The 19821-nt window shown below is 37.0% G+C and overlaps 1 protein-coding gene, 1 long non-coding RNA gene and 1 pseudogene across 2 annotated transcripts in view; 1 reads left to right on the top strand and 2 right to left on the bottom strand.

Annotated features, from left to right (window-relative positions):
- LOC135321116 (uncharacterized) overlaps positions 1–19821 on the top strand; it is a 162573-nt gene that overhangs the window by 12456 nt on the left and 130296 nt on the right. The window lies entirely within an intron of this gene.
- ADH4 (alcohol dehydrogenase 4 (class II), pi polypeptide) lies at positions 565–18733 on the bottom strand. Its single transcript, XM_010980611.3, has 9 exons — positions 18716–18733; positions 16171–16272; positions 14908–15049; positions 13380–13467; positions 11420–11651; positions 7527–7787; positions 6965–7100; positions 6345–6483; positions 565–589 (listed from the first exon to the last, which is right to left on the bottom strand). Exons 1-9 carry the CDS (start codon positions 18731–18733, stop codon positions 565–567), a joined length of 1143 nt encoding a protein of 380 aa, XP_010978913.3.
- Positions 2349–4637, bottom strand: LOC116157820 (DNA (cytosine-5)-methyltransferase 1-like; annotated as a pseudogene).

Below are 19821 nucleotides of genomic sequence, written 5' to 3'. Positions count from 1 at the left end.
ATTAACAGATGTTAAAAAGGAAATTATTTAGCAGCTTATTAAAGAAGAGTATCTTGTAAATTATTGTAACTTGTGTTATATATGATATATATTTTAAAGATATATGTATTTTGTTACATGCTACATATTAATAGTGATTTTTTTCTGGTAAAAAGCTTTTTATTATGGAAAAATTTTTAACATATACAATAGTAGAGAGAGCAGTATAATGAAACCCCATATATTTATCACCCAACTTAAAAAACTATAAACATATAGCCAATCTAGTTTTATTTATGACCTCTTTATTCTCCACTCTCACTTCTTCAGAACTGGTTTTAAACAATTTCCAAACATCATATGATTCTATTCATAAACATATCAATTATCATAGTTATTTAACATAGGGAATATTAATATATTTTATGGATACAAATGCTTTATAATCATTATAGCTGTTTGATATTGAGATGTTAACTGTAAACATCTGTTTAAATTCATGGTGATTAATGGTTCATCAGGTTATGAATTAACCAGACAGGTTCAGATTCAGTCATCTAGTATTCCAGATTGTTCCTGGTGTCATCAAAAGAGCAGGATTGTCCGAATGCTGTTAATAATAATAAAACAGTAATCAGTATAATTTTCATGATAAGTTTAACCAAAATCCACAAATAATTTTTATTTTTTTGTTTTAATGTTTCTTTATAGATATTTCACTTTGCTAAGTCTAGTTGTCTAGTTTCTTTATCTTGTCATCCATCCATGACATTAATAATACTTTACACATGGTGTTAGTAAGCTGGGCGAAAATTGGGAACCCACACTTGACTCTGGTCAAGGTCCTTGTTGCCCAGTGGTGCTATAGAGAAGTAGAGCCTGCCGCCGGTGTAGTGAGATTTTTGACTTGAAACAGTCACTGCTCTTGGCTCTCCTGTAGCTTAGGGCAAATTGGCATCAAAAGAGGGAGTGGTTGGTGTGTTGGGTTGCTACTTTCAGAGAACTCAAAAATTTCTGCTCCTGGATCACCCCTTTAACATGTAGAAGCAAAAAGGGGGATAAGCCTCAAGGACAGAGAATTTCTTATCTCGGACCTTACTGCTGGAGCTGGGGAATCCCTGGCATCAGCAGGTTGTTGTGCATAACTGTTTTCTTCCTGCAGGACCTGGAGCTATACATACCTATGACATGAGTCAGGGTCACTGCACCTTAACAGGCCAGCTGGGTGTTGTGCGCCTTCCACTTCCTTGCTTTTATGCAGTTGGTGTGGCAGGAGGATAAGTCCTCAGTTGTGCTTCCTGTATGGTCAGTATCCCTGGGAAGGCCCATCCTCTGCCTTCTCTGTTGCCACCTGTCCAGCTGTGTGGGCAGTCAGATGGTCTTCTCAGTGCACCAGGGGGAAGTAGGAAGCCTCATTCAGGTGTCTAACCCTCAACCTCCATTCTACTGCTGATTACCTGGCCTATTTGGGATAGTATGGGAGGCTTGCCCAGCTATTAATAAGGTAATGCAACATTTTTCATTTGGCTACCACATGGCAGTCCTTATGGGTATATTCCATGAGGGAGAACTCTAGGGGAAAAAGGGTAGTGGTGGAGGAGCTATGAGAACCAGGATCTAAGGCCCCAAACCCCAACATAACTCTTAACTTGAGGAGTAGTCTTATGGGGATATTGAGATTTTGCAAGATACTCTGGGGCTTATGCCCTAAGTTACTTTGTGTAGCTTTAAAAATAATGTGTATTTTTTCTTTTCTTTTTTCTTCAGAAAATCTTTGATGTATAGTAACTAAGAAGTAAAGCAACTTTGTATCTATCTGTATGGATTAGTTTTAGGTTAGCTCCTAACCACTATTAGGATCACCAAAAAAGACTGAGTGAAGCCAAGACCTTGGGGAAAGTGTGGACAGAGAGAAACTCTAGAAAAAGGAGGAGGGGCCTGGAAAGAGCAGGAGGACTGAGAGTAGGGACGGACTCATGGGAAGGAGCAGATCACAGACTGTCATAAATAGAACTTGATGTTCTCTTGGGGGTGCCTCAGGCGGAGCCCACAACATTCCATCCCTGCTTTTGTCACACTCTGGACTTCTGCTTATGGATTTGTTTTGTAGAAAGAGCTCTGCAACTTTAAAATAGAGGCCTAAGAGCAAAGGCTATGAAATATAGTCAATGTCAGTATGCACCAAATAATCAGAAACACTTGGAAAAACAGCCACCTCTATGTAACTCTTAAAACACTATGTGTGCTATGTTACAACCCTCTTTTCAGGCACAGCCTCCTGTAGGAGTGCTGCCTCCTGCAAGAACAGAGGCCTTTGCTGACTTGTAGAACCTGTTGTCTGATCTTGCTGTGTGTTGTGTTGGGCGCTCTTATTGATTCAGAAGATCTTTTATGTGGCCAATTTGGTATGGCCCAGGGGCGTCCAACTTGTGGCATGCCTTAGATATAGTTGGAATAGTTCTCGTAGTGTTTAGGGTACATATCTTCATCCACAGGCTCCTTCTGTGGATATTTTACAGGACTGGTCCAATGAGAAGGCCTCAGGGAGGAGATGCATGCTGTTGCCCGCTCGATACTGGATGCCAGTCTTGGTGGCTGAGCTGAAGAGACCCTGGCCATCAAGGTCCTCAAGCTGCTCCATGATCCTGGGAATTTCTTTTTGCCTCATTTCAGCCAGACAGACACAGCTTATACAGAATTTATGCTTTTTCTCCATCGACTGAGTTTTGGGGGGTTCTCAAATCTTGCATGGTCTTGTTCATGTCACAGCTGGGAGAAACAAGTCTTCCCATTACCCTCTGTTATCAAGGTCTCAGAATCCATGCCTCCCTCCAAGGCCCAGTTTTCCGACGGAACTTTGCTGTGAGTGTGTGAAAAGCTGCACATCCTCACGTTCATCTAACAAGAGCTGCTCCAGGGGGGATCTGATGTGGCCCGGAGGACCCTGTCTATCCCAGCACAGAACCAGTGGGTATGCAAGCTCTGCCTTTTGCTGCTGTCCTCCTGCAGTGCCGTGAGGATGGTTTTCAGGAATCATTTGGAATAACAGAGACACAGTTCCCCACTTCCAGGGTTTCTGAGGCAATGCATACCTTCTTATAGTAACTCTTCTTCCCAGTATTCTTTTATTTTTTTTTAATTGAACTATAGTTAGTTTACAATGTTGTGTCAATTTCTGGTGTACTGCATAATAGTTCAGTCATACATATACATACATATATTTGTTTTCGTATTCTTTTTCACTATAGGTTACTACGAGATATTGAATATAGTTCCCCCAGCAGTCTTGATGACTTCTCTAACCCAACATATCAGATTCTTGCTCTGTTTCTTTTCCTTCCCCTGATGCACTTTTTCTCTGGGATTTTGTCATCAACTTCATCATCATCTTCATCCTTCATGGCCATGGATTAAAAAATGGAACACTTCTCTCAGGAAGCCTGTTTGCTCTGTTCCCTACCACCAAATTTAACCATATCCTTATAGGCTTCACACTTTCTACATTTGGGCTGTTGACAAAACTCGCAGATGCCACACAGCCAGCATTTAAAGGCATTCTTAGTCTCCATTTCAATTTGCTCTGTGAAGAAAGTGTCAAAGATCTGGTAGACCAGATTGATAGTGATGGCTTTTGTGAGGTCTTTGTCTTTCTTCTTGGCAGAATGCCCAATGGTCTGAAGTCTTTCAGCTTGCCTCTTTCCCAGGGTGGTCCCCACCAACTTGATCAGGTCTCTCATGCAGCAGATCAGGAAGATGGGTCACTTGTCACTAGCCCCAGACTAATCATAGCTCTTTACTTGTCCCACCAAAAACTGGGCATGCCAAAGGAGAGACTCCTCAGTGAATTGATTCAGGATGAGCACAGGAGGAACAGTGGCCTTAATCTTATTGATCAGGTCTTTATAGGTTGAGTCAGGGTTGTTCTGCAGGAACTCTACTGTCTTAAGTAGATCTCCTGCATCATGCTGGACATCAATGTGTATTGGGATCTATCAGAATATATTTGGCAGATGAGGTGCTGAAGCCAATGAGAGCCTTTTCACTTCTTTTAAAATCAGTGATCCACCATTTATTTATGGGACCAAGAATTTTGCCATTAAATCACTTTCAAGAGATGGGCCATCATCATGTATTGATTTTGCTGAACCAGAAGAGTTGGACTTTCTTCTTAATGAGGCTAGTGTTGATCAGGCACTGGTGATTGTGTTTATAGTACATGCTGAAGCACGTCAGTTTGGTTGAGGAAGAGCCTCTCAAAGCCGGATTCTTTGACATTGAAGATAGACATTCTCTCATTTGTCAACAACTGTATTTCATCCATTGCATCAGGGGAATGCTGTTCATATTTTAGTTCAGTGTTATCCAGATATTGTCTGCACTGAATGCACGTCAGAGGATGGGTCTTGGAGGACACAGCTGTTTTGGTTTGAGCCATTTTTTTTCTCAGTTGGTTCTTTGAATGTAGTTTTGCATCTCTTCTCCTCCCTGCTGTCACTTTGATCTTGGCCTTGCAGTCTCCAGAACTTTTCATCCTCATCTTTCTAATCAGAAACTTGTGGTTTTACTCTTTCAGATTCTTTTTCTTCAGGTCTCTGGCAGCTAGAATCTTTGGGTTGTCTTCTGTGCCTCTTTTTATCTTTCTCATCTCCTCTACCCATTTCAACCTGAACTCCTGGTCTTGCATCCTCCTTAGACTTCTATTTAGGTTCTATTTTGGTTTGACTTCTGAGTCTCTTTTCTTCTTTTCCTTCCCTTCATTCTTCTTTCTTGTATGTTTATGGTTTTACTCTTTCTGGTTCTTCTGCAGGGAATGGTCTAGCAGTTGGTTCTCTGGAAGTGACTTTATGTCTCTTTGCTTCCTGGTCTTTTTCTTCTTCATTGAGAGAATCATCCAGTTTTGGTCTTTCAAGTTCTTTCTCAGGTTTCCTTGCTAAATGAAATGTGATGGTGTTCTGCCCGGTAGCTTGCCTTATATTCCTGGACCTAGATGAGACTTGAGACTCTCTTTCTCCATCAGACTTGCTTCTTCTGGGCATGCAAAGTGTGGAAATGGGTTTGGGGGACTTGTTTCCTCTGCTATTCTCAGTCAGAGGTCTTTACCGCTTGTTTTCTAGACATCCATTCCCTTCCCAATTGAAAGCATGAGCTCCATTCTCCAAGGACGAATCTTTATTTAAAAGGGATTTGATTTTAGCCAGGTAGCCCTCCACTAATACTTTTTCTTTATGTAATTTACATAAAGTAACATAATTGATTCTTTATTTCTTTTTTGCAGAAATTCATGCAAGAGATTCAATTTCTCCTGCCCACATTCCTTTTCTGCTAAGCTATCTCTTTCCAAACCTTTGAACCTCCTGGTACTCAGAGTGAAAACAAGAGTCTGCTCCTTAATTGCAAAGAAAATCATCCTCACCACACCAAGCAGGGATCATTTCTTTTCTTTTTATTGAACTTCTTTTTGATATTGCAGCTAAAACCTTTGCAAGTTAGGGAGTTCATGTCAGTAGGGATATTTTCTAAGGTTTCTTCCCCAGGAAGTATCCTGGGTCCTCACACCATGGATCTGTTTTCTTCTTTTGCAACATTTATCCCCTGTTTCAAACTCCTGTCATTTAACTATATGTTTTTACCCTGTCTCTTTTGTGATGTCTTTTCTTTTTGTTGCCTTTTTGCATCTTCTCTATGCAACACTGTTCCTGGTGTTTTGTCCTTCCTTCTATTGACCAATGCTCTGGTTGATTATTTTAACCAAAATTATTGATCCTAGTCTTACTCCCCAGTTACTAGGGATCACCCAGTTGGGAATTTCTATAAATCAGTCCTTAGGGTTTATGCCAAGGGAACAGAATATAGCTAAAATTGTGGATCAGAATGCACTTATAGGACTCCCATAACAAAGCAAGAGAATAAGAGTTGACACCTGCCACTCACTGCTCATATTTTCAGAATCACCTGATTCTGATAATGAAGGGCCTGGAGTGGGCGTTCTGTGTCAATTGCAGACCATAATGATTCCAGACCCAGGGCTATATTGTACTAAGGGAACCTGGCATTACACTGTAGAAATCTCTTTCTCTAGGGAGCAGCCCTACTTGAGTTAACAATTAATTGTTTGTGAAAATGAAAAATTTGTGTCAATTCATACCATCACTCTTATTAGAATAGTGCATGGCCATGTACATTATGGAAATGGAGTAGGAGGCTTTTCTCCAAATGGTCACTATTTAATCTTTTAAGCCCATTGAGTACTTCTGATGATGTGGAGAGTGTCAGAAAAGACAAACTGGTTAGTTTTTAACGTCCAATGAAAATAGAATCATCATCAGGGTTTTTCAAACTGCTCACCCATCTGTTTGGTAATTTACCTTTTTCCTTGGTACATTAGGTCAAATGCCTCACTGATTTTGTCAAAAGGGAGGGTATGGGACACCAGTGCATCCAGATTGAATTTCTTATTCTTGTAGTCAGCAGCTAGCTTTGGAACAGACTCCATACCTTTCCAACCTGTAATTGGCCAAAATGCCAAATAAAGACATGGTGCTTGACATGAAGAGGTAGTTTAATCAGTGTTTCTCAAATGAATGATATTATTAGGTCAAATTTGGATTGCTTCAAATAGATTATCTCCTCACCATCTTTAATTTTTTGTACTTTTATCAAATTTTTTTATAAGAAAAATTCAAGATTATTTTTTATTTCTAGATAAGGAATTATCTCAATTTCATCAAAGTTTACCTTTTGTTCCCCTATATTGGTCCATTTTAATGGAAATCGAATTTCAGTTTGCAAATTATAGTTATCCTTCTATACAAACTCCATTTACTTTTAACTAACTAGTAGAATAAATAGCTTTCATATAATCAACAGATATGTTCTAGGCATTCAATATTTAAACAACAAATTATTTTCCTTTGTGTTCAATAATCTTCATTATAAGAATTTGAGTACCACTGTGGAAAAAATTAAAAGAAAAAAATAAACTGACCACCAAAGCTTGTTCCTGTTAGGGTACGGCCCATTAATAGCTCCATTGCAGAAATATTCAATCCGTTGTCACCAACGTTTACTCCAATGACTGTACATAATCCCCCACCTACTGTTATGCTGTCCATGGCTGCTCTCTGGAAGGTCAAACAAAAAACGAAAAGTAGAACATGAATTCCAGTGTGGGTATGTACAATGCTTTAGGGAAAATTTATACAACTCTGCATATAAAATAATGGGACTCCAGCTAATGAGGTCATAATATTATGGGTCTTCATTTCTAAGTTTTTTCTAAAATTTTTTGCTGAATTTCATGTGGAAGGAAAAACACACATTAGTAACACATTAATATTAAGTAATAATTAGTAATATTTATTAATAAATTAATTATATGTTATGTAACATAATAGTATCTAATATAGTATTAATAACCATTGCTTATATAAACATTTATACACATATATATTTATATTAAATATAAATATATTAATGTGCACATACATCAATGTTTATTAATGTTAATAAGTGATATTTATTACACCCTATCATAAAAATATACATACCATGACTTTCGCTCCACCTACACACTCAAAGGTAAAATCCACACCTCCATTGGTGATTTCAACGATGACCTCCTGAATGGGCTTATCTAGGTCTCCAGGATTGAGGCAATCAGTAGCTCCAAGGGCTTTGGCCCTTGCAAACTTCTCACTTTTGATGTCAATAGCTATGATTCTGGAAGCTCCTGCTAATTTACAACCAATTACAGCAGCAAAACCAACGCCTCCTAGGCCAAAGATGGCACAGGTAGAACCAGGTGTAACCTGTAGGCAAGAAAATTATAAATGAACTTTTCAAGTGCCTGTCTCACTTCTTTTTAAAGGGACAGAGTGCGGTGGGGGTAGGAACAACATATGAATAAAAGACTGCCTGTCATAAGACTAAATGATACGGTCAAATGGGGAAAATCTGCCAATGTGAAGATGGATGAATCATTGGCTAAATTTGGAGAAACATTTGAAGACCAATGGAATTATTAGCACATAAGGAACAAACCGAAGTGAAAATTATTCTCTTGTTTTCCTTTCTGCATTAGTGTTAGAACAAAAACTGAAGCTTACACATTTAAAAGGGTTTATTGGTTTCTTTTAAAAATAGATCACAAGTAATTTGACATCTATATTTCTAATAGGCCTTATTTAGTTGTATTAATGTTATAGTTGGTTTTGAATGACCACTGATGTTTCTCTAAATGTAAATTAACTCAGTCATCCCAAATCATCACTTCATTCAAATGGATGAAGTGAATTTCTTTGCATGGTATTGAAGGTTTTTCATTTTCTGGTCCCGTTACCTTCCGACTTCATCTCCATGATGTCCCAGTGCTACAGCAGTTTCCTTTTGTCATGTCTTATTTTATGCTATTCCCTCAGCCTGATGTACTTTTCACCGTATTAACTTTAATTAAAATCTAACTTATACTTCTAGGCTTAATTTACACTCTCCCTGTGAAACGTTTCTTGATTCTTTGATTAGAAATTAGCGCCCACCTTTTTGCTTTTTCTGTATTATACAATTTATAATTAGTCTTGATTGATTTTGTATGTGTGCATGTGTATCTTTCAAAGACTGTGAAATCTTTGAAGGCATGTAATCTTTCACATTGTTATCAGGAATCTTCTCTATATTTGGTCTTCAATAAATGTTTGTTACATTGAATTAAATAGAAACATATATAAGATGATAAGGAAAGCTGCTGTAGTTGGAATATGTTATTTTGTAGAGTGGTATAGTGGCAAAATAAAATTACTATACAGAGAGATGCTCAACTAATACTTTCTAATGGTGATGAAAAACTTAGAATTAAAGTGTAAGCAAAAGGGAAAGAGAAAATGTGCCCAAGGGGAGTACTGATACATTCTAAATTGGAAACAAAATTATTAAGGAACAGAGAGAATACATATATTTTACTTTAACTTACATGCGATTTTAGGCATGCCGACACTGGCTTTTGCTACTCAGGTGAAGTAAAATGTGTATTTTGCAAATATTCAGAATTTTGTTCTATATACACTGTGTACTATTTACTGTGAGTTTGTGGCATGTGTTTAGTATATTTACAAATATATTCTCTAGAGACTGTGTTAAAAAGTTTGCAAGTAAGTCTCACTGAAAGTGGGATGCATTTTTTTTTGCATTTTTCATTGAAGTAATGTTGTATGCAGTAGTTGTACATAGCTCACAACAGTGCATAAATTGAATGCACTGCACCAGTTGTATTATACAACTGGACTCCTGTGTGTAAAAGTGTCTTTCATTGTAGTTCTGCGGGGGGGGGTCATTATATAGTATCCTCCACTTAAACATAGGATTATGAATAGTGGGTGATTATCCATCAGCAAACAACACTGTTACAGTCATTTTCATGCTTCCATATATCTCTGTGAAATGTGATTAATTTGGCAGTAAAGGATACAAGCAGATTTAAAAGAACTAGGAGTTCTGAGGATGCTGGGGGGATAGGGTTCCTAGATAATTAATCAGAGTTGTTGCATCACTTTTCTTCCCAGAAGTAAATTAAACATTATTAAAGCTCTTGCCTTTTGACTAGAATTACTGATACTTCACTTCTTGTTCCTACCAGTTTTCTTTGAGCATCTCACGAAGTGGTTTAGCTGTTCCTCAACAGCAGGAAGAGCGGGTCCTGGAAGTTTAGGTGAGCTTTGACCAGATTTAAAAGAAAATTGTGGCTGAATCTCTAGTGTTAATACTCCTGAAGAAAGACTAGAACAGTAGGTGATAGCACAGACTCCAGAAAAGGGCAGTGGGGGTGGGGAGGCAAAGAGCAATAATTCTTCCCTGTGTCTCCAATGTTACCTAGAGGAAAATATGCCTGACTGCCAAGGTCACGTTGGCTCTTAACTCCACCCAACTAACAACACCCTTCCTCCAGGAGCCTTCTGAGTATAGTTTGAATTTCCATATAGTTTTTAATTTTTTAATTTTGAATGAATGAATGAGTGAGTGAATTTTTAGAGGGAGATAATATACTGAGAGCCAAGAGTAGCAATCCTATCTGCTTGGCTGATATAATTCTCAAAGGAAAGTCACATCTTGATATTCTGGCTATTAGATCAGCCTCTTTATTTGGTTAGACTGAATTTATTTCCTTGACACTGAACAACTCTAAGCGATCTGATAAAAAGGAATATTTGGATTGCAAAGCTGAAGATGTTTTAGGGGTTGTACATGAACTTGGCTTTATTCATTCATTTGCTGAGAAGTTATCAAGGTCCTACTATGTGCTAGGCACAGGGCTAGACTCTGGAGATATCGCAGTGAAAGAGAGAATTCTTGCCCTTAAGGAGCAACTAGTCTAATAGGAAGGAGAAGTAAATGGGAAATCTCTCCATAGCGTGATAGAAGAAAGACAGGGATAGATACAGATACTTTAGGGGAAACTGGGAGGGACATCCAAAGGGTGCCCAGGAGGCTGGAGTAGGTTTCCAATAGGAAGTGACAAATAAATGGAGTCAGCCAGAAGAACTGGGGGAGCTTTCCAGGCAGCATTGGTGGGAGTCGTCAGGTATGAAAAGTCCACAGGCCACAGTTCAGAGCCCAAAGACTGGGGGTCAGGCCCGGGGGAACAGTGAGCCATGAAATGAAGAAATGGAGAATGACTGTAGCATACTGAAGGAAGAGGGGAATAGGGAAAGGGGTGTGAAATTTTCACATTTGTTGTTTAGAAAGACCACTCTGGTTGCTTTGTGCAGTTTAGAGTCAGGGGTTAAAAATTGATGTCAAGGAGGTTTAAATAAGGAGGTTATTTGAGGCATCCAAGTTATATTGACATCTCTCTGATCTCTCAGTTAAAGAGCTTTGTAAAAGTTTCTAAATTCTGACATGGGATTCCAGGGATGCATCTTGCTACCATTAGGGCTGCCGTCTGAGACCCTTCCTCAAAGCCACAAAGGTATAGGGTGAGAAGCAGGATGAATTATTACAGTTGGAGGGAGAGGAATCTGCAAAGGTCAGGGAGAAAGTAGGGTGGCTATATGGAGATGGGTGGGGGTTTCTGCTGTCTCTGGACTGGGTCTGCTGTCCAAGGACGAGCATTCGTAATTAGGGGACATATTTAAGCAGGCTGTGTTTAAATCAGGGATGGTATATAATCTATGGTGCTAGTAAAGGAAAAGAAATTAACATGAACTGGGTGCCAACTATATGCTAACCTCTGGGCCAGATGTCTTACACATGTAATATGATTTAATTATTCCCAGAACTATACGTAGTAGATATTACTGTAGAGAGACAGGAGTAGAGAGGTTAAATAACTTGCCTAAAATCACAGAGGTAATACATGACAGATCCAGGTTTTGAAGATAACTCTGGCTGCTTTAGCATGCTGCCTCCCAGTAACTTCTATTTTACACAACCTGGCGATTAACCATTTTACCTTGGCAACGTTGACTACAGCTCCATAGCCAGTAGAAAATGCACATCCAAGGAGACAAACTCTCTCTAAATTGGCGTCATCATCTACTTTGACAAGATTAGTATCTGACACTACAGTGTACTGAGAGAAGGTACTGGTCCCCATGAAATGGTAAATTGGTTTTCCTTTGCAGGTAAACCTGCTGCTTTTGTCTTCCATTAGTTTTTGATTATCAAAAGGATTTCTGAAATTCCTAGAAAAAAATACAGAAAGAGAGAGAGAGAGAGGGAGAGAAAGTAGATGGACCACTGATTACTTGCCTGAAAAAAATTAGTAGTCGTTATATATTTGTTATGATAATTTTATTCGATGGAAAAGTTGAGAAAATGACTTGAGACTCTTCACCTAAACATATACCAGAAGTAGTTTGAAGATAATGACAATAATAATACACTTTTTACTGAATGCTTCTTATGTGCCAGGAACTCTTTTAACTCTTAGGTGCCAATTACTCTTTTATGTCTCTATTAAAAACTTTATTCTGGAAAACTCAAAGATAAATGAAAGTACAAAGAATAGTAAAATGAACCATGTAACCATCTCACAGCTTTAGCAATTATCAACTCATGGTTGATCTAGTTTCATCTATTACCTGCTCCTCCACACCAGCACCTACCCTCCCCATGTTGGACTATTTTGAAGTAAATCCCAGACATCTCTATTTCATTTGTAAATATTTCAGTATATGTGTCTAAAAGATAAAGATTTTTTCAGTTCTACACATTGCATTTAGTTGTTGTGTCTCTTGTCTCTTTTCATTTATAGGTTCTTACCCCCCCCCCTTATTTTCTCCCTCCAATTTATTTGTTGAAGGAACAGTCATTTGTCCTACAAAATTCTCCTCACTTTAGATTTTTCTAATTACATTTCTGTAAGCTAGTTTAACATGTTTCTCCATCCCTGTATTTCCTCTAAAATAGTATTTTTGATTTAAATGCTTGGATCTAATTCAGGTTTTATGTTTTTGTAGGACTATTTCTAAAGTGGTGTACATTTTCACTTGGAGGCACGTAATACCTTATCTCTATTTTTGTGACATTAGAAAGAATTGATGGTCATTGTCAAAATTTATTATTTCATTGGTTTGCCAAAGGCTGTATTCATTCTTTGAATATCTGCAACCACCCTGTGAAATAGGCATTATTATTGTTGTCATTTTATAGATGAGGAAATTGAGTCACAGTAATAGATGTAAGAGTAGTAAAATTTTAGCTTTTGAAATAACTAGTTTCAATTAGCATTAAGGACGAATAGCTCTTTCTACAGTCTCTGTAAAGAGTAAGGCAATTAAGACTTTTGGAGCCGGACTGCCTAGGTTCAAAATCTAGCTCCAAGACATATCTATGTGGCCTTGAAATACATTACTTTACTATAACTCATTGCATTCCTCTCTCATCCCCTGCAGAAGTAGCTATTATTCTGAATTTGGCATTTATCCTTCTGGTGATAAATACCTTTGCCACACACACACACACACACACACACACACACACACACACACACACACACGAACCATAAGCAATATATGGTATTGTTTTTGTAAATGACCCCTTATTAAATTTTCCTCAGCAAGTTGCTTCTTTCCATTAACGTTGTATGTGTGAGGTTATTCTATGTTGATACATTTAGAGCAAGTTTAGCTTTTCTTATTGTTATATAGTAATTCCATTGTGTTACTGCATAGCAATTTGTTAATCTGTTCTCTTACTGATGAACATTTGGCCCTTTTTCAATTGCTTGCTATTACAGTGTTGCAATGATCATTCTAGTGTGTTGGGTGATTTTGCAACAGTTTTTTGTGCACACCTAGAATTGGTAAGTAGAAAGTTTGCACATCTTCAACTCCATTTATGTATTGCCAATGTACTGCTGAGCGTACTTGTACCAATTTATACTCTTATTAATAGTTTATGGAGCTTACCTGAGTTTTCCACAAAAATTTGTGTGTGGACTCAGACAAAACTTGCATTTTCCACATTGAGGCATGTAGAGTGGAATTACTTTGTCACCTAGAAAAAAGGCCATGTGTTGGATGATGCCTAAGATGTTACTTATAACTAGTTTCTACTAGATGAATTGGTGGAAAACACCATTCTTTATGGTATACATTTTATATTCAGTGGGAAGTATACGTGGCTACAATATTTTGTTAACCTACAAGATTGCTGATTCTCCCAAATATTGCATATTCTATCTTTGTTTTGTTTTGTTTTGTTTCTCTGCTGGGCAGTTGAGCAATGCATCTATATTGATATCATCAAGTGCAGGGTCCTGTCTGAGCCTCTGCTGCATTGCAACATTCTGCATCATGACTATTATTTATTATATCATGACCGTTATTTATTACATTTCTAAACATCCTGCATGGAATAGGGCATCCTTATATAATAGGAGTGGGCAATAGGCTAGATATGGAGAGTAAACTATACATCTTCTCCATGTTTTACCATTTAATTCACTCTCAAATTCTACATTTTTCTAATTTTTATTCAATTTTAATTTAATAATGACTTTTATCCTCTGATGACCAAGGTCTAATAATGATAATTAACATTTGTTCAGCATTTATTACATGCCAGTCATCATTCTAACTGCTTGCATGTATGATCCCATTTAATTCTCAGAACAACCCTTTGAGATGGGTACTATTATTGTCCCTACTTTAGAAAACAGAAATCTGAGCTGAGACACTTTAAAGTGACTTAACTGGCTATGGTAGCACAGCCAGTGAGTGGCAGAGCTGGGACTACATTGGCCATACTTCTTCATGGATGCCAAATTTTGGAGAGCAATTTATTTCCATAAGCTTGTTTGGAATGGAAAGACACTAACATACCTCTAAGCTTGGAGTGTCCTCATTAAAAGAGGAAAGAATGAAATGGTTCATCCTGCCTGATAAGTGAAGATTACATAGCTCATATTCCAGTATTTGGTGGATCTGTTACAAAATGTAAAGTAAATAATTTCAGTTATTGACATACTTTATATGCATATTATTTTTATCTTACAAACTTCCAAAAAGACATTTAAGCTAACATTGACATATGCATATTTCTCACTTAAGCTATCTATAAACTATCATTCTTTTAATTTCTTATCATATTAAAATAGTTTTCTGTTTTATTTAGGGAAGTTTGTTATAAATTGTCATTTGTGCCTCCATGGAAGCTTCAGTGTAAGCTCACCTTGTAGGATTTTCATAGGACAATTTCTCAGTGCTATCTGTAAACAAGGTGATCATATTTCCCAGACTTTGTTAGACAGTTCTGATTGCAAATATTCTGTCTCATTAATCTGTTATAGATTGTGTGTCTCAGTTTTGCTTTGGAAAAGATGGTCCCCTTATGTAAATAAATACCAGTTATAACATGAAAAGGCAGGGCTGTATCAGGAATTATCCCTGAAATATCCTGAAATTTTCATTTAATTGGAATCAGAAAATAAAATACCTGGTTTGAAGTTGGTCACTTCTGGCCCAACACTTTCCACAATTCCTGCAGCCTCATGGCCAAGGATCACTGGGAAAAAAGCCCCTTCATATTGAGGATGGATCATGTGGGCATCAGTGTGGCACAGGGTAGTGGCGATTATCTACAAAGCAACCACAGACTTGAGTCTTGTTTCTGTAATTATATTACTGGTGTGGTTAGGAGGATTACTTTAGTTCCAGTGTCACCTTGAAACTTTATAACACTCTTAGAGCTCAATGAAAAAATTGTACTTTGAAAAAAAAAAAAGAACAATTCAAATACATTAAGATATATTCTTTCTTCTTAATGCATCTTTGTTTTCTTCCTTTACTGTCCCTGGAAAATCATGCAAAGAGGTAGAATTGGCAGTTACTGTCTCCAGGAGAGGCGAGATCAGAGGTAATAGGGAAAAGTTAAAGTCTATTAGGTAGAGGGAGTGGAGGGAACACAGGTTTCTAGGGCTTGTTCAAATTTTGTTGAAACTACATGAAATAAAATTGAGGTAACAAAACTTTTATTGTTAAAAGGGAGATGTCAAATAAAGAATTGCCTAAATTAATTATGAATGTTTCCCTGTAAACCTTCAGGATTCTGTTCATGAGGATATCCCACTCATTCTCATGGATAAACTCTTACTGTGGTGATCCTGAGGAAAAATATAAGCCAGGTCAGCTGTGGGGAAAATGGAGAAATTCATCCATTTTGTTGCATATGGTCCCTCTCTGCTCAATGCCCTCTCTTCTCCCTGCTATCTCGCGCTTGTCCCCTGCCCTGGGCACCCAAGACCTCTATGCTGCCCAGGGCAGCACTTCAGATCTTTCCTTGTTTTGAACCACAATCTGAGTCTTCCTTTTAATAACACTTTCCAATAACTGGCAACTGGAAAACAAAAAGAAAAGGTACCTAATTCTAATCTAAAATGAATTCCTTTGTCTGATTCTTAGGGTTAATGATTAATGTTAAGACAGTTCAATTAGATTTAAGCCCATTGTCAAGAACAACTGACAAATAATTATAATTCACTCTTTCTGGGGATAATGGGATAATGCCTCTTTGTTTGTTTATTTGTTTTTTCTTTTTTCATGCTGAAACCGAGAATGAACCAATGCTTGCTTTTAATATGAACCTAAAAATGTAATTCCCCGTAGTGGAAACTCTTGGCACTCTCAGCTGTACCACATAGGCTTGACCTGACAGAAGCCAAATCTCCATCTGTCCTGCCCTGGGAAAGTCCACACTCACCTGAATTCGAACTTCATGAGCTTTGGGGGGAGCTACCTCCACCTCTTCAATACTGAGAGGCTTGTTTGCTTCCCAGGCGACAGCTGCTTTGCATTTAATAACCTGAGGAAGAGGGAGAAAGGGAGAGAGGGAGAGAGGGGCAGAGGGGGTAGGGGGAGAAGGGAGGAGAAGAGGGAAGTGAGAGAGGGGGAAAGATTAGAAGTGGGGGAGAGAGAGAGAGAGGTGGGGGAGAGGGAGGGGGAGAGAGAGAGAGAGAGAGAGAGAGAGAGAGAGAGAATATCATGGGAAAAATTAAAGAGCATTTTGATGCCATTATTTCATGAAAGAGTTTTGGAGTTTGTGGCTGGATGTTACGTATAGCTATATTATTTTAAAGACAAGTGAATGTAATTGAAAATAAGAAGTCAACTTCTGCATTAAGTTTTGAAAAGAGCAGGTGTATTAAAGTTTAAAGCCTTGATTTTTTTTTTCTCCAGAACGGAGACAATAAATTTAGAGGATTTGGACAGGGTAGATGGCCAGTATGTATTTGTTGATTGAACAAATTGTTATCAGATCTGTGTTATATGAATCCTTATTGCTAGAGCATAGATGTGTTTTTCATCTTTGCTACTCAAATGTGAACCTCCCTGACACCAGCAGTTATGGATACCACCTGGGAATTTGCTAGCCCTACAAGCCCTGCCCCAAATCCACTGAATCAAAACCTGCATTTGGATAAGATCCCCATGTGATTTATATGCACATAAAAGTTTGAGAAGTGAGGCTTACATAATTATTAAATTTATCAGTAGAATATAAATTAAATAAAAATTTTACCTCTTTGAATATAAATGTATGAAAAGAAATTAAGCATTAAAGGTTCTATAATCCCCAGATTAAAAACATTTTAGCCTCTTAATATTATACTTTTAATTTAGAATATAAGTAACATTGAAGGGAAGTGGGAAAAACAAACCTACACTCCTTCATTCTAATGCTACTATTTTTACTTTTGGTATGATTTTCCCAGTCTTTGTTCACAAAAATACATATTTTTAAATACCTGTTATGCAGTTTTGAATTATATTTTAACTATCATTTGTCTTATGACAAGTACAACATATGTTAATTATGGAAAGTTTCAAAATTCAAATAAAAAAAGAAACAATATATCTGTAATTTTGTCACTCATTTTATGATTTTGAAGTAAATATTTTGAGTTTTTCCACATGGGACCATATTGTAAGTAATGTTTTGTAATCTACTTTCTTCCACCTATTAATATTTTCCATATTCTTTTCTAACATTATTTCCAACAAATGCAAATTTTATTTTATGATTGTGAAGGTGTTACTCAAATCTCTCTTTTTTTGGCCATTGTAATAATATTTATTTGAACACCCTTGTAGTAAGCATTTTGGCAAATTTACAGTTATTTCTTAGAGTAAATTCTTAGCATGAGGGTCACGTATCTTTTTGATCAACTTTATTTTTTCTTCCCATTTTATTGAGATATAATTGATATACAGCATTGTATAAGTTTAAAATATATGTAGCATAATGAGTTGACTTATATACATCATGAAATGATGACCATGATAAGTTTAGTGAATATCCATTATCTCATATAGATACAAAATTAAAGAAACAGAAAAAATTTTTTTCCTTATGATAACTCTTAGGATTTACTCTCTTAACAACTTTCATATATGACATACAACAGTGTTAATTATGTTAATCAATCATGTTGTACATTACATCCCTAATACTTTATTTGTCTTATAATTGGAATTTTGTACCTTTTGACTGTCTTCATCCAATTCTTCCTCCAATTCTTCCTCCCCCCACCTCCCACCTTTGGTAACCACAAACCTGATCTCTTTTTCTATGAGTTTGTTTGTTTTTGAAGTATAATTGACCATAACACTATGTTAGTTCCTGGTACACAACATAGTGATTTGATGTTTCTATACTTCAAAATAATTACCATGATAAATCTAGTTACCATCTGTCAATACAAAGATATTACATATTGACTATATTCCTCACACTGTGCATTTCATACTTATAACTCATTTATTTTACAAATGGAAGTTTGCACCTCTTAATTTTCCTCACCTATTTCTTTCAGCTCCCAAACCCCCATCCCCACCCCCTGGACAATCACCTGTTTGTTCTCTGTATCTATGATTCTGTTTCTATTTTGTTATGTTTGGTCATTTGTTTTGGTTTTTAGATTCCACATATAAGTGAAATCATACAATATTTGTCTTTCTCTGTATGACTTTTTTCACTTAGCATGATACCGTTGAGGTCCATCCATGTTGTCCCATAAGCCAAGATTTCATTCTTTTTCATGGGTAGTAATATTCCATTATACATATATGTATACCACATCTTCTTTATCCATTCATCTGTTGTTGGGGACTTAGCTTTTGATCAACTTTAAATTGCTGCTTTCTGAGAGTAATTCTCAAGGAAGCTCCTTTTAGCAAATCTATAAAAAGAGACATACATACAAAACAAAACAAGATTTGAACAAAGAAACAGTATATTTGCTTACTTTGCCCTTGGTGCCCATTTTTCTTTGAGAATCTTGCCTTGGAAGTTTCTTTCTGATTTAAGAAACTGTTCTACTTCTATCTTGGTTACTTCATGTCCTGTAATGAATTTTCTGTGAATAAATACTATTTCTGCTCTTTTATTCTCCAATCATCTTCTCTCCTTTTTGTTGCTGTTATCTGCAACTCTGCCCTTCTCTCTCCACGTCATTTGTGCTGGCATATTTGAGCTGCAAACCCCCATTACTTCCAACTGTTATTTGGAGATTTTTTGTTTGTTTTTTCTTCTTTTATTGCAAAATATAAGATAAGAGAAAAGGTCGTTAAACCTATGAGGTAAGTTAACAAACAATTAATAAAGTAAAGGATATTGCCAGGGCCCCAGAATCCCTCCTTTACCCACCTTCTCTTTCACAACCCTAATAATAATTTCCGTGCATTTCTTTATGATTTATGCTTCTCTACACAATACAGTTTAGTTTTACTGATTAAAAACTTTATATGAATGGAGTCATAGCGTATGTATGCTTTCATGTCTTTTTTCCTCTCAACTCTGTGTTTGTGAGATTCATCCACTTGCCTGTAACCATACTTTGTTTATTTTTATTACAGTAGAGTATTCCATTGGTATGCATTGACTACAATTTTTCATCCAGTTCATGTTTTGTTTGTGATAAATCAGAACTACATAAAAATTCCTCCCGTGTATCCTGCTGGACAAGTGCTTGAGTTTCTTTAGAGAAAATTCAGGACTTCTATGCAGCCAATACACACTATTAAGGTGATGCCAACTGTTAAAATATTGGAGTAATTTTGATCCTGTTGGTAAAAAGCCATTGCGCTAAATCCCTAAGTTTCCCTTCAACTCTGTTGCAGCCTTAGGGAGGCCTGTTAAGTCACTGTTGAGAGATACTTTCATGCCCCTCTGGGTTTGTGAGCCTGTCTCTCAATCTCCAATGTTTTGCGGTCTCTAGGTGAATAAATACCATTTTTTCAGCAGAGTTGCAGAATACAGCAACAAAAAGGGAATGAAAATGACTGGAGAATAAAAGAGCAGAAATACTTAGTACTAGTACCAATTCAGAGTAGTCTTTGGGCCCTGGTAGGC

Source organism: Camelus dromedarius, chromosome 1 (assembly GCF_036321535.1).
Source record: "Camelus dromedarius isolate mCamDro1 chromosome 1, mCamDro1.pat, whole genome shotgun sequence".
Lineage (NCBI taxonomy): Eukaryota > Metazoa > Chordata > Mammalia > Artiodactyla > Camelidae > Camelus > Camelus dromedarius.
This window is presented reverse-complemented; position numbering and strand designations above follow the sequence as displayed.

Excerpts from the sequence above, each read along its gene's own strand:
- ADH4 (XM_010980611.3), bottom strand. Across the intron at positions 11,652-13,379 it reads AATTTTTGTGGAAAACTCAG|GAATTTCAGAAATCCTTTTG; the intron begins GTAAGCTCCATA and ends ATTTTTTTCTAG. Across the intron at positions 6,484-6,964 it reads AACAGGAACAAGCTTTGGTG|GTTGGAAAGGTATGGAGTCT; the intron begins GTCAGTTTATTT and ends GGCCAATTACAG.